Source organism: Anguilla anguilla, chromosome 8 (genome assembly GCF_013347855.1).
Source record: "Anguilla anguilla isolate fAngAng1 chromosome 8, fAngAng1.pri, whole genome shotgun sequence".
In the NCBI taxonomy this organism is placed as follows: Eukaryota; Metazoa; Chordata; class Actinopteri; order Anguilliformes; family Anguillidae; genus Anguilla; species Anguilla anguilla.
Window position 1 is genome coordinate 37,475,478 of NC_049208.1, and position 16,247 is coordinate 37,491,724.

Consider the following 16,247-nt stretch of genomic DNA (forward strand, 5'->3'; position numbering starts at 1 on the left):
TCAAAGGGTTTATTAGGTAAACTTACCAAAACATTTTCTGGGGCAATATCATAAACTGCACGTTGTCTTGCCATAAATCATTTACAGTTTAGATGTATAGTGCTTCTCCAGCTAGGTTCAAATTTTACGAAGCTTCGAAATTTTAGTGCGGAATGATCCGCCAGACCTCCGGCGGGACCGAGGTATCCTAGTGGCAGCACCATGGACAACTCCAGCTGCTCTCGAATTCCTTTTTCACCCCGCCTCTTTTATATGATTGACGTTCAAATTGGTTGGAGTGAATGGAGTGCAGCCCGAACAGCAACCAATTGAAACAGGAATTGGACTGTCTCTTCGTTGCTAGTAGAAACAACAGGAGGAGCTCCAAAGCCTGTTTACAGAAGAGAGGGATCTCCAGGTTTGCTCTGTTGTAAGTAAGGCGCTGTTCGGTGAACACCCTTCCGATGGGATAAAGGAATTCTGTTGACGCGCACGGGCAATTTCAATTTCTGACACTACATAACCGGTAGCGGTTATGTTTCCATTTTGGTTTTGAATTGTATAACTGGTTTTATTTTTATTTTACGTATTAATTGATCGTTATTATTTTTGGTGTAGCCACCAGGATAAAACGGAATATTTGTGTACTGCTGAAATACATTTTGACTTAATCTTCCCTGTGTGTGGACCAAGGGGACGGGAGAAAATGGATAGCGAAAAGTACTTGCCGGAGCTTATGGCAGAAAAGGACTCTCTCGACCCCTCTTTCCAACACTCTTTACGGCTACTGGATCAAGGTAAAACACATTTTCAAAACATCTACAAATAGCCGATTGAATATTTTAAAATTGGAGTAAAACTTGACCGTAATGTATTCCAGTAGAGAACTTTGTTTTTTTTTAAATATTGATGTAATAATTAGGGGTGTCTACGTTTATTTAACGAAAAAAGGTTGCCAGTGGAGATATCACTGCGGCTAATCGACGTCTTTGTGAAAGTCCTCAAATGCAGCTAACATATAGGGCCATGCATTTCTCAAAACGTGGATGTTTAATTCGGGACGATTGCCATTGGTTAGATGCTGTTGTGGATGGGCTGTGTAATACTTAGTCGATGAGAATGTAAACGAAGTGATTTATAATTGTTTTACAGCTGTGCCGAAGGACTAAGAATAACTTTTAATCTGGATCTTAATATGGCTATGATGTGATCTCACACGCAATGCATCTGGTTTACTTTGCAAGTTTCACTCACGAGTGAAATTGGGTCAAATTAAGATCCTAACTCTTTACCAGCTCTTATAAAAATATGAATGTGAAACTTTCAGCAACAGGGTGTTCCATATTTTAGGGGCCTGCATATATTAAAAAAGTGAAATGTAACCTGAAATCGCTCTTGGAAGGACAACAAAAGTATATCTACATGCTTTATGCTATATTTTCACCAATAATGTTTCTAAACAGTTACATCCTATAAACAGATCAATCCAACGTAGTCCAGTTCGGGTTTGTGAAAGATAGTGCCGGGCAATAACGAATAGCATAGCCTACTTATTTATTAATTTAATTCCTCCTGTGAGCTAAACGGTCTCTTGTGCAAGTTGACGGAAGGCAGCAGTACTGTCCACATCAATTTGAACAAATCCCCAGCTGCTACTGCTCCAGGAGGCAGTTGCTTGCTTTTAGGCGTTTGTATTTACTAAAAGTCGCTCGACAGTTCTCTTATGATTTTCATCTCATCCCAACTGCTCTGGAATAGTCAACTCTGCTGAAAAGTCCATGTTTAATCTGTGCTTTCAACACTTCTAGCTGGTTTTAGCTGGTCGAGCCTATGGTCAGCTAGTCCACCAGTTTGGCCACTAGTTTAACAAGCTTTTACCAGCCACCAACCAGTAGTGACCAGTTAAGACCAGCTTCAAGAATCCCAGTTGATTCTAGCTGGAATTTTGTAGACCCTGAGAAATATTTATATTTTTTGAGAATATATTTTTATTGAACTTCTAACAAAATATAATATTTGCATCATTTTTTAAAATAAAATCTACCCCTTAAAGTCTACCCCTAACAAAGCCATGCACATTTCATATCGCATTTGAGCTCAAACCAGCCTTTAAGAATAGTTTTCTTTGCTGTCATCAAATGTGCCATAAAGAGACTCCTCTTGTGTAAAGTTTAAAATAATGGAATCATAAAGAAGGAGTAATACTGGGCATAAAGGTATGCGAGTATTTAAAACTTAAGATAAAACATTACCTATCTTCTTCCAGAAGTCAACAAAAATCGGAAATTCCCAAAGCATATGCATAAAGTTACCCAGTGCCCCAATGTTACAAAGCTTACAAGGTTTATCATTTATCATTGCGTGCCTTAAGTCAAAACCCCCCACCCCCCTGCCCAACCTCCACCGCCCTTGCCGCGTGAAAAGAACCATGCATGTGGGAAAACAAGAAAATTACAAACACTGGTACTGTGAACACTAATAACTGCATCCTCCAGATATAGCAAATAAAATTGCAGTTTTTCCCAAAATCACAATTAGCATTTAACACCACTGAATTTGTTTTGAGGCATAGGCTACATTACGATAAGAACATTTCTTGTCTCTCAAGAATAAATTTTACCAATTTTGTATGGTCTCTTCAACTATATTATTGCCATAGTCAATTGGTATGCTCCTTCAATTTCAATTAAATGAACAATTTACTTCAATACATGAATGAGACAAGTTGCTTAGTGTATAAATGCTTAATATATGTGTCTGCCAACATACTGTATCATCTCAAGAAGAAAACAATGAAATATAATGAAATATACTTTTGATCTTTAAATATAACCCCCAATATATGTTGCATGAACAGTTTTCCTGTCCGCATAGACATCTTAGGTCTAATTCCTCCTTAACACAGAATTAGACCCAGGTTCACTTGGTTAAAATGTGTACTATTTATATTCATGTTTATTTATTTAACTTGGGTTTGAACCTATAACTTATAATGTAAGGAGGGGTGGAGCACTAACACTGTCAGAGTCATCTAACCAAGTTAGAATAAACTCATGATTACAATATGGCATCTCAGAAGATGCACATAGAAGCTAAAAGCTTTATTGAAGTTGACTCTGGCTGAAATGCTGTAAATATAATTTTTTGCATGCTGTTACATCTTAAATGTTACGTAATCATAGCCCCTCTAATAATCATTTGAAGCATGCCACAGAGATATACCAGCACTGTGACCATAAAAAAACCCTCAGCCACCCCCCACCCCCTCCGCCCCCAACCCTTAACATGAAGTCTTTCCAAAGACTCCATTGTTCCAAATGAACCTTGAAGTCTCACATCGTAAGTGCAATTACTATTTGTGCATTATCAAGACTGCTTAACGGCTCGGTCTCAGTCTTCATCAGGAGGCTAAAATGAAACAATTAATACTGCGAAATGAATTATAATAAGATGGGTAGAGAGTGACAGTCACAGCACAGAATATGAGAAACTGAGGATGGGGTATTATTTTAATTCCTTATACAGGCCAATCATGTTTGTTGACTTTAGCAATTCATTTATGTAGCCCCATAATGCAATTCAAAGCTGTCAGGTTGGGTGCACATACCTGAAGATAGAGTTATAATGGTAACATAACAGAATTGCATGTGATTTTATAGCATTATCATGTTTTTCATTCATTTATGTAAGCCCAGAAGTTCAACTAAAGCTCAGTGCGGGCACTTTAAAGTGGCTTAGCATTTCAACTTAATGTACAATTAATTTTAGTAACCCTACTGGGAGATACAAATCTTGACATTATGTAATTAATTTTCCTGTAGGTACTTAATCAGGATATACTGTTGGATAGGTCATGAAAACTAAACTTCAAAGGCATGCAAGCCTACCGCTATCACCATCACTATACACATGCATGCATCCGACTCCCTATACAGGCAATCACCTTGCCCATTCCCATACCACTATTTGTAACACTGCTGGTTGTGACATATTCATTTTGTAACACTTACTGTAATTCTTTAAAGTTAAACAAATATGCATTTTTTAGTTTGAGATGAAAAGAAACCATTTAAATAGAAGTACAGTGTTATTTATTTAGCTAATGTTAAGGATCACTTAACTCTCTGGTCTCTTTTTCCTTCTGTTTGTGAGGAAAAAAATCAAATACTTGAATTTTGGATTGAAGTTAATGACAAATCAAATCCTGACCATGATTTTCAAAGTGCACTGAAGTGCAAGATGGTGCATGGTGTACATTGAATGATGCATGAACTGGGGGCCATTATAATTAATTTTATAATTAAATCAACAGAATGTGAGATTAAGAAAAAATGCTTTGAAAACCATACATGCTGCTATTTGATGCCAATCATTCAACCAACATATGTGCAATAAGTAAGCGCATCTCAATACAGCAGCTTCTATGATCAAAACGACTATATTCTTCTGAACATGCCGGAACCACAGTGTGTTAAACAGATGGGACATAATTCAATCTAAAATAGGATTTCTCTCGGCATTTTGATGGTCAAAGAAACGGTCATTATGCTTGATTGTGCTATTGGCAGAAAGTGAGAGGACTCACTGTGTAAATACAACAAAGATTTGATTGAGTGAAATGTGCCTTGCTCAGACTCTGGAGCTAACGGTGAACTGAGGAACCAGCGATTGTCAAAGCATAATACAGTACACACAGTCAATGTGTACATGATTTGACTGCAACAAGTAGCACTATGTTTAGCAAAGCATTTATGTCGTAAAACAACAAAAATGTATATTAATAAGAAAAAACAAAACATTTAAAACACTCTCATTGTCACTAATTAGCCTACATACTGTACTGGTAACGGTGGAAAATAACGACAGACATTTGTAAGTTAATTTATTTGCTTAACGAAAGGAGATTGAAAAATATGCAGCTGAGCAGTGTCTATGTATGGTTTTTGTGCATATTTTAGGTACTTTCAGATTTATTTGTACATTGGAACATTTTGTATACATAAATGTGATGATTGTATGTTACTACAGTTGGCAAAAAATATATATATGTAAAAGTGAAGATGGCCCTAACATCACGTTACATTAGCTCCAGTTATTTATTGCTTGGCAATGTTTCCCCGTATGCCATTCGCTGTTCTTTCTACTGTCTGGTAATTGGACGCACAGCAGGGTTTCTTGAAAATATATATTTTTTTACATTTAAAACTCAATATGTGGACTTTAAGTCACATAGAGGAAAATGGCAATCCATAATATGATCAAAGATGGTCAGACCGAAATAAACAAAGATTGATGTATTTTTGGCATAATGCATTTCAAGGTTCGGGGACAACTGAATACGTTTGTCCCGGTCTTGTATTTTGGGCTACGAATAGGTGAACAGGAGCCAGCGGATGAGCACTTTGGGCTCTGGAATGGTAATCGCCTGCCTTTGTTTTTAACAGTAGTAACTGAATCAAATTAACTTGGCTGCGCTTCCACAGAGAGGATGCCATATTTGGCCTAAATGTATCCTGACTGAAAGTAGATTCCTGCTGCAAGGGCTATTTAAAAATGCTGCAGTCTAGTAAACGCGGGACGTGCTCGTGAATCATTCGCGGCCCACCACTATGCTAAAAGACTTCTGTTCTCACAAGCTTGTGTATTTTTGAGACTTAACTATGAAACAGAGGTATTGGAGTCTGTCTGGGGCAGTGCACTGATCTGAAGATTTTCTGTTGTTTGATTACATCGCGAGGAGAGCTTTTCTTGACACGTCCCTGAAGGATGCTACAGTAAGATGAATTGTGGCCCATAGTAAATATGTATATGTCTAATCATAAAATTTTACGACAAGTTGTTTCAGGCAGTATTAGTTAATACGGTTGCATTGATTTTTACTGTTACTGCCCTGTTCGTACATAGTCTTTATACAAACAGTAATGGCGAGATGATGCCATATTTTTATGACACTATCGGCAAGGTTTGGTTTTTATGATGCCAAGGCCCAGCTGTCATGGACCAAACAGATGATGGGTTGCACAAGGGATAAATAATTTATCTACTGTATAGTTTGTTATAATGTGTGTGGAGCGTAAATGTCATTTCTCTCTCTCTCGTACATGCATATAGTTTCACACAGAGTTACTGAGTAGTATACTTCAAGGTTTGTAAGATTTGAAAGATGCTTTATAATCATGTTACTGTGCAGCTGGGCAAATTCCTTTAAACATACATTGTAAAATTAATTCCAAGCATAACAGATATTTGTAAAGGCTACATTTTTATGTTTGTGTGTTTGTACGTGTGTGTGTGTTCCGCAACACCGCAAAAAAATAAATAAATGAATAAAACCAATAATGTCAACTCGATTAGCAATGCTCAGTATACAAGGTAGTCATTATAATAATATGAAATTACATTACATTTTATTTGGCGGACCCTTTTTATAAATTGACTGATATCTCTTCTCCTTAGCTGGGTCTAAGGCAGGATGGGTGGGTGCTCTGTATTTTAATCAGTCAAAACTCCTTCATTACATTCTGTTACTTATTAGGTGTTAAGCCATTTGAGCTCATGACTGGAATGACAATCCTATGGTTTGTCAATCTGAGATTGCATAATCCAATAACTGTATTGGAAGGATACATTTATCAAGAAACTGGGAATAGACAATGGGAATAGTTTTTCTTCAAAGGTAAAAAAAAATGCCATTCTTGCTTTCATGTCAATAAGTAGGATGGATGATTACTCTGAGGATGTGATTACTCAGTGATCTGTAAAGGCATTCACTACATGCGCAAGCAGAGCCCTATCAGTGCAAGTTCAACCCTCATGTTATGTTCATATGTGATGTGAAAACTATATGACCAGGAGGTAGGGTGGGTTTATGTCAGGTTAACACCACATTAGTTCCACTTAACAGGTTAGAAAGTGCCCACAGGGTACTTTGTAAACTACCCCAGGTGCTCAACACCACTGTGGCCTGGATCCGTCAACGTTTTCGCTAGAACTTCGACTTAAAAAAATACACGCTAGTTTTTTCCTCATAGACAAATATTGGCAAGTTCAGAAATCACCAATATTAATTTTCCTAACCACGTATATGTATATGAAAAAAAAACACTTATGAAACTATTCAATGACTGTAGGTCTGTACCTTTATGTCCTGCAGTGTCAGAAATTCATAAGTCATATCCATAATGTTATTGTGCATTGTCAGACTGCTTACATCCACAGTGCCCATGACAACTACTTAATTTTAGAGCCATTTTCAACATTGGATTAATCTGTCAAGAATTGTTATGTAATGAGTGTATGCTTCCAGGTCTGTTTTTTGCAGCATTTTAACAGTGAACAGGGGGGAGATAACCCCTGGGTAGCCTCTGGTACACATGCTAGGCTGCACCCCTGAGCTTATCAGTGCTCTACAAAATGTCTCAGTTGCTTGGATTGGAGTATTTATGTGTCCCCATCACATTTTTAGACTTGTTCAGTGTTCTCCTTGTTATCTGTGTGCAATAAAAAGGGAAATAAAAAGAGTAATGAAATCTCAAATGCCCTGTTGTTGAAAATAGGACATGAGGATGGAGAGCAATTTCAGAGCAAACTTATTGGCCAAATCATTTTTGGAAGATAAACGAAATACAAGTAACAGTAGTTCTGCATGATCTTAAGTCATTATTATTGTCTGGTAAACCCTTCCTTACATTTAACAGGTCATGGTGTGCAAACATTGTTCATAAAAGAATAAAGAATAGAATTTTAAAAATCTAAAAACTGAGCATGCCATTTTTTAAAATCCAAGATACTAGGTAATAAACCCATCAATTATCTTGCCTTTGCAATGCTGTCCCTTTTTATTGACTTGATTTGAACATTGTTTAATTTAAATTTCTGTTTTCTTTTCCACAACTTATCGATTTACACCTTCACAGGGTATATAGCTGTGGTCCTGAAATGAAGGGAATCCAGCTCCCTATTACTACACAATACTTGTAAGACTTCCTGAGCCTCATAATCGGTGGAGCTCTTGTGTCTTGCTGTCCAACATTTAAACACTTAATTATATTACAATCTACCTTGGTGGTCATCTTTGTATGGTGGCCACCTGTCCATGATGGCCACTCTATATAGGCTATTACTGTTTCATCACGGTCACCTGCACAACAAGATTGACAGCCATGCTGTTGCTCTCCCACCAAAGCTTTATTGAAGTGTATGAGGGCCCCTTGGTAAGGGCCGACTTCTTTGAATGAATTGCGTTTCTCTCATCTTATGTTTGGGCTATATTTTATTTTTTTGATTTACTGATAGCTCAATGAATTGTGTTATCTTTTTCTTCTTACATACTGTGATTTTTTTAGATTCTAATTTTATACCGGGCCGACCAGTGAAGATTGGGCTCCCCCTCTATAGCCAGGTTCCTCCCAAGATTTCTGCCCATTGAGGAGTTTTTTCTCACTATCGTTTGAGTGTTTTTCTTCCCACTGGGGAGTTTTATTTGTTTATTTTTATTTAATTATTTACTGCAATTGCTCACTTTTTCGGGGCGCAGGCCTGGCTTTTGCCCAATTTCACTTTCCATTTCCTGTAAAGCACCTTTGTGAAAATGTCACCGTAAAAAATGGTGAATTCAGTTAAAATAGTAAAAAGTAAAAATAGCCCATGGAATCACACAGCAGCCATGGTAGACTGGCATTTAAGGGTATGCTGCTATCATTGCTGTCGTATTGTCAATCATATTCTTACTCTGCGAAATGGCAGCTCGTAAGCCAGTTATGCTGACACTTGACATCGAAGTGATTAGAAAAGTTGATACAGGCAAATGCTCTCGGGAAATTGCAAAGGAAATGGGGGTCGGTCATACAGAAATACAGGGAAAGCTGCCTTGGTGATCACCTTTGTATGGCAGTGCCCTTGACTGCCATTTTTAACTCCCCAGAGTGGCTACCGTAGACAAGTTTCAGTGTAGTTTCCTCACCTGAAAGGAACAAACCCAGCCCACAATGTTCACCTTTAGGCACTTCAGACATGCCTCACACACTGCATTGTTAAATCTAGCTGAAATTTAATTACATTTTTAGTCAGCACAAAGAAATTCAGAAGCACAACATGCATGTATTATGCATAGAAAATATGGTTAAAATGACTAATAAAGCAGCATTACTGTGATGTTTCAGTCTTTGGAAACTGGGTTAAATCAAAGAGACTTCAGAGTGAGATTTTGCAGTGACATGGCTAGCACAGCAGTGCAGACTGAAGTGTTGGCAGGGAGTTTGAAGTTTGTTGTAAAGACGGGTGAGTAAAATGGCCAATCTGTTCTGCCTCCACTGTGTAAATTATGCTGCTATGGTGGGAACACCTCTGAATATAAATGAGACTTTATTGCGCGGCAGCGGAACAGAAATGGACAGTTGAACCCATTGCATTTTTAATCCATTATTTTCTTGCCACTTCTAGCGTAGCGAGAACAGTATACCCGAGCACCCGCTACCCCAACCTGCTATATTATGCCTCCCTGTTGTATCTATCTGCCTGGCTCATCTCAGACGTACCGTAACTTGTGTGTGGCCACACAGCAATACTTGTTCTGTGGATTTCACCTAATGGGAAGTTGCTGTTGCAGAAACAGTTTACTGTTTAGGGCTTATCTAGAGTTTAGGGCGAATCTTGTTCCTGTCCTCTCCAGACAGGGCCCTCTGATACCCCTCAGCCTGATCTCCTGATTGGGCCGTGTAGCGGAGTTCCCGTTCTAGCTTTCGTGGTCATACCCTCGCTGCTGAAGGGATTGCACGGGATTAGGTCTTCCTGACTTCTCGGATGATCCGATCCATTTGGTGTAATCCAACTCTATTTAATTATATTTATCGCTCAACCTCACCAAACCCACCCTCCCGCTCCCTGGCCATCAGCACACCTCTGGAGATAAGTAACGGTGCCTTGTTGGGTTGCAAGCGGCTTTCAATAATGAGCTTTACCATATAAGGAGTGAGTGGTTACTTAGGTCCTGGGTAGATATCTTGCAATAGGGATAATCTCCCAATAAAGGGCTGCTTTATATCCTTCTGTATCATACAGATGGCAAATAAGTCGATGCATTGACTTGCAGGGGAAGGCTGGTCATCAAAACAATGGTCAATTTCACTTTCTGTGAGTGGAACCTATATTAGAAAACCTACACCTTTTCTCCTGTTCCTAGTGTAAGAGACCCAGACAGCATCTGTTTTTCTCTGTGTGGGTGAGTGGGGTCAAATGCTTCACATCCCACAGTAGGCTGTATAGTGTATACCTCATTCTTTATCACATATGTGTGCCTAATCCCTGCATTCAATATAGCGGTCACAATACAACCATAAAACCAGCTACATAAGGCTTTATTGTTAGGTAACCAACCAAGTGAATTAAGAAGCTGTGGGCACATTTTACTTGAGCAAGAGGAAGTGGATCACTGATTTTTACATTTTTATGTATTTTTTGGCTGATTTTTTGTTACACTGCTAGCAGTATTGAAATTATTATGAAATGTATTCAAGCCCTCTGGCTACAGCACACAGGTTCATTCTGCGAACAGTAAATGTGTCCGCCCATTCGCACCCAGAAGCCAATGCAATCTATAGTCATGTATGCTGCAGTAAGTATCAGATGTTACTCTCACACAAGCGTCTGTGCGCAATTTATATATGTATTACTCATCCAGCATACACATAGCCCCCATATCTCAGTTTGACAATGAAGTATTATTGCGTGTGAGATTTAGGACCTTTGTATTTACAGGAGAACTAACTAAATAAATAAAAATATTTGTGCAGGATAGGATCTCTGCAATGTTTGAATGGCACAAAAAGCCTAAATAAAGTGGCCGGTAATGGTGAAGATGATTAATTTTTAATGTCAAACAGAGGAGGTAATAGGAGATGAGGATATTCTTAAATTAAAGTGAAGTGAATTTTCTGGGTCTTTGGCACTGGGTGGATGTTCAGTAATGTACAAGGGAAGGTGGATGCTTGCCTATTTCCTTCCCTGGGGATCCCAATAACTTGGGAACTGTTGCTGAGTTCATCACCTGCATCTATTTTTAAAGGCTGTTTCTTTATACTTTTCATTCTTATTTTATCTTCATGCCTGTCTTTCCCTTTTTCTGCCCAGTTTGGAATGTCCATATATATATATATATATATTCACACATGTGGTTGAAGTGCAGATTCTGCTCTTTTCCCCATGTAGAAATTATATTACTTTTTTATACATAGCTCCCGCATTTCAGGGCAACATAATGTTTGGGACAAATGGCTTCACAGGTATTTATGATTAGTCATGTGTGCTCAATTGCTTCCTTAGTGTAGGTATAAGAGAGCTTTCAGAGAATTTTGATTCGAGGCTTTTGAGTCTGTTATTGGTGTTTGTCAGCATGAGGACCACAGGTGTGCCAATCAATGTCAAGGAAGGCATTATGAGGCAAAAGAGTCAGAGACATAGGCAGATGACTTCACAAACAGAGATACCAACCACCGCAAGATGCAAACCACTGGTTAGCCACAAAAACAGGATGGCCAGGTTGCAGTTTTCTGTACCTAAAGAAGTACATAAAAGAGCCTGGAGAGTTCTGGAAAAGGGCCTTGTGGACAGATGAGACCAAGATTCACTTGTGCTAGAGTGATGGCAAGAGAAGAGTGTGGAGGCCAAAAGGAACTGCCCAAGATCCAAAGCACCCCCCCCCCCCCCCACACTCACCTGTGAATCATAGTGATGGGGGTGTTATGGTTTGGGCAAGTATGACTGCCACAGGTACTGGTTCACTTGTCTTCTGTGATGATATAACCGCTGATAGCGACAGCTGAATTAATTCTGAAGTGTACAGAAGTGTCTTATCTGCTCAATTATGAGAAAATGCCTCCAAAGTCATTGGACAGTGCATCATCCTACAGCAAGACAGTGATCCCAAACATACAGCTAAAACACAAAATGAGTTTTTCAAAACCAAAAACTGACTCCAATTGAACATGCTTTTCATATGCTGAGAAAACGTAAGACAACTAGCCCCAGAAACAAGCAGGAGCAGAAAATGGCTGCAGTGCAGGCTTGACAGAGCATCACTAGAAAAGATACTTAGTACCTGGTGATGTCTATGGGTCTCAGACCTCAAGCAGTCTTCAGGTGAAGGGAATGCCACAAAGTTCTAAACATGACTACTTTTATTTACATAACAATTATACATCCCTAACATTGCACCCTTAACCCCTAGAAGGGTCGTAACAGGTGCCCTGAAATAGAGGGTGGGGGCTCTATGTGGAAAAAGTGCTGTCATTTCTACATGGTGAACCAAAGTGTATAAGTATATGAACATGCCCTTTAATCAAATCTGAGAATGTGCATTTTAACCACATGTAAATTGTTTAATTACAAATCTAAATTTGTGGACTACAGAGAGAAATAAAGAAAACAAAAAAGTCTTTGGCCCAAACATTATGGAGCTCATGGTATGTATACCAGAGCAACTGCCCCTTTTGCACCATAATAACATTTGAAATAACATTTGTGATTAATTCTAGTGCCTATGCTGTGCTTCGTTTTGGTAAAATATATTCTGTACAATAACTGAGTGTCAAGAAACACTTTTTGTAGGTTAGTGAGTCACAGCGAAACAACGCGCAGTTCAATTGGTGGACTTACAGGCACCCAGTCCACCAGCAGGGGTCACCAGTGAGTGATGAGAAGCTGTAATGCTGGCCGACTGAAACTCTTCCATTGCTTGGCAATGCAAAAGCCAGTTGTGATTTGGCCTGTGGGTCTGACAAGGCTTGGATTTCATACCAGACCATGGGCCCCATCCATGCACTGGAACTGTGCCTTAACAGGATGAGCCAGCAGTCATTTTCATGCTTGTTAAGCAGACATTTGTGCATGTGGATATATTTTTCTGAGCGCTCAAAAGCGTTGGATATTAAGTTTATACATTTATGAAGTAGCCATGTCAGACACTCTCTGTAACATCTGTACACACATAAATGCTAATGAGTGCATTTGTAAAGTTGGTCCTGCAATGACACTCAAACTCAGACATGCATAGTACTTCCCCCAATAATGCATTTTGCTAAATTTGCTTTATCATCTTTCTGGCACTCTTTTTCTTTTATTTTTTATTATTTACATTTATTTATTATTTTTATACTGTGCTTAAAGTGATTGTGATACTTTGTGTAATGAAGTTTGTGGTGTAATATTTGCAATATCAGGTGTGTCTTTTCATGTACTTTTAATTTTAGAGAATTCCTATCTGCTACTGTATGGGGCGGTGGCAGGGGGACACATTGGCATGCTGTTTGACAATTGGCATAATGTTTGAATGCTTCTCGATGGGGCGAAACATGAGCACAAAAATAATTTGCTCCATTGAGCTTAGGGTGGTTAATTCATATTTTACAGTTCAACTGTAGATGTAAAAGAAACCCCAAGTGGATCATTTTCATTTAAATCCAATAGAAAATTTGAGCCATGCCTACAAAGTAGAACTTGGATGACATTACAGCAGATATAGCCAAAGTTTTAGTGTTGCAGTTTGACAGGAAGGATACGCTGAGTAGAGTAGGCTGGCAGAGTAGGTTCTGGCAAGGAAGAGACACTGTGTGGAGTCTAAATTTCTCCTGAGAAAATGAAACATGAACTTAGAGCCATCCACACTGGAAAACAAAGAACTGAGAATAACCGTAAAGGTGAATAACCACTGCCAGGTTACATACAGGTAATGGACTTTGTTATCTATGAATAACAGATGTAGCTAGCTAACAAAATACTTCCTGACTTGAAAGACCATTTCAATCAATTATGTAGAAATATATGACAAATATGACCCTATTTGAGTCCTCATTAAGTTAACAGTGCATTTTTGATTAATTAGATATTTGAGTAATTGTTCTGAAATCTTTTGAGGTACAAAACAAAGTAAAGGCAAATCCATGTATGCAATTATATTAGACTGGGAAACAACAAAAGTTCCATTTAAGCTAGCAGGAGGTAGCTAGATTTATGCACATCGAAATAACCCGGTACATTTAAAAAAAAAAACATAGCTGGGTATAAAATACCCAGGGTTCCTAAACGTGAAAATTAGCTAATTCTATTTTTTGTGGCAGTGTAATGATGGCTTCTTCCATTACATTTTTCTTAATGATGATTGGCTTTCCATCAGCAGTTTTGGCATTCTGAAGAAATCGCACTGGAATTAAAACAATTGTCATGGAAATAGCGTCAATGCACACTACACGACAATAAACCTTGATTAGGTGTAATCTTGCCCATGGTTTAGATATACAATTTACAGGAAATGCACAGTGAGGATGGGAGAGTTCTACTGGGAATATGTGTCCTGACAAGTTAAATGCCAGCTGCTCTTATAAATAGATCTAGGTCTTGGAAGGGTGCATCCTCTTGCCATTTCAAAGAAACCCATTTTTATGTGCGCTGTGCCTGTTGTCCGTATGAGCGTGAACGTATGCAGTGCATTTGCACCTTCTCCTGAAACCACCTTACCGCTTTTCTGCTAAAAGCCTGAAACTTTCACAAGCGGCATTTATCTCACACTGTACAATGTGAGGTCCCCTTAGCCTTTTTTCTGTTGAAAAGTCCTGCTGTCAGTGCAACGCAACGGCAAGAATTGTACGCAACACATTAGCACTCTCAGGTAAAAATAACGCGAGCCATCCTTCTCTGCAGTTTAAACGAGCCCGTCGGTCTCGGGTGATTAGCGGAGCTGGATGTGCATTCCAAGCAAAGAAAGCCCGCATAATAAAACCATAATTGAAACGGAAGCATAAAAAAATAACAAAATCGAGACTATAGATCGGTGGTTCATGCGCCTTTCACCCACGTGGGCTCTTCTAAATGTTGGAGGGCTGTGGCTTGGTCTGGTGAAGAAGATATGGTGGGAAGGGGTTTGTTTCCACCGTGGCTGTTGTATTGACAGCTTCACTCCTGGAGGGGTGATAAGTATGGGGGGGGGGGGGAGCTGGGGGGGACATGGAATGGAGTAGATCGCGTTTCAGACGGGGGAATTTTAGCCCTCTGTGTCCCGAGCCGTTGCGTCCAGCGCAGTCAGACGCTCTGGGTTCAGAGGCAGGTGCCGCGCTAATTGAAACCTGACAAGAATGGCCAACGACGTTGAGGAACCCACAGTTAGCGAAGAAGAAATTGTGGCAGATGGTTCGGGCAAAAATAGATTAAAAAGACAATCAAAACACTGCCTCGGGCTGTGAGGAACTGAAAAGAAATATCTAATGTTAAAGGAACAAAATAGGGCCTCTGCCATTTCCATAATTGAAAGCCAATGAGGCTTACAAAAAGGTTTACCTAAGAAATGTTTTTACATATTGATTACTGGTAAGAACAAATTAAATTTGAGCCCTGAATGACTGAAGTTATTTACTATACTGGAATAACTTCATGCATCTATTTTATGAATTTCAATATTTCAATTTTACATTAAAAAATAATAAGAATGATATATTGTCCTTTAAGTTTAATGATGGAATTAGGGGAATGCATCTGGAGCCAGAAATACATTTTTTCCAGCAAAAAAAATAAATGCTAATCTTACATGCTCAACATAAAATGCTAAACTTGTGTTGGTCTTGTTATTACATTTAAACAAAACACTCAGGCTCAGACTCAGTCTTGCATGATTTTACCTTCTGTAAAGTCTCTTTTGTCTTTGTACACGTAAAACTGAATCAAACTGAATGTTAAAAAGGACTGAACATACAAATGTGATTGGGCATTAAACATTTGGATAAAGAAAAAAACTGAGAATACAGATTTCCGCATAGAAAGGCTAAGACACACTAAAAGGTAAGAGGCAAAGTTATAAAATGGACACAAACACCCAGGGAGTACATGCGCCAATGAAAGCATGTAGTTTGCCCAGTATGAGGGAGATATAACACCCACCAGCTGAGGAGAGACTGAGCACTGGAGCTGAAGAACAGTGCTACTCAAAAAATGCATTTAAATATTGTACCATGCAATGTGTATAGGCCTACCATTCATAAAAGCAAATATCATGCACAAGAATCTTCTTTGTCTTTGCTTTCATTTACAAAAAACAATTATGACTCCATTAATTAAAGAAACTATAAACACGATGGGACTCAATTCCTGCGTGACATAAATCAACACCCCCATCGTTGCATAATTTGCACTCGGGGTGCAGAAGCAGGGGTACATACTTGTTCCCCCTAATATAACACAAATAATCCTCCTGGCAAATATTTGGTATCTGCCACATATATCATATT

At 38.8% G+C, this 16,247-nt stretch overlaps 1 protein-coding gene across 2 annotated transcripts in view; it reads left to right on the forward strand.

Annotated features, from left to right (window-relative positions):
* The first annotated feature begins 202 nt into the window (after window positions 1-202).
* khdrbs3 (KH domain containing, RNA binding, signal transduction associated 3) overlaps window positions 203-16,247 on the forward strand; it is a 103,638-nt gene continuing 87,593 nt past the window's right edge. Inside the window, exons 1-2 of one of the 2 annotated variants that reach the window (XM_035428432.1) lie at window positions 203-409; window positions 673-776. In XM_035428432.1, the coding sequence (XP_035284323.1) occupies window positions 282-409; window positions 673-776 (232 nt within the window). In that variant the 5' untranslated portion in view covers window positions 203-281. The remainder of the gene's footprint in view (window positions 410-672; window positions 777-16,247) is intronic. The other variant, XM_035428433.1, reaches the window with a different exon arrangement.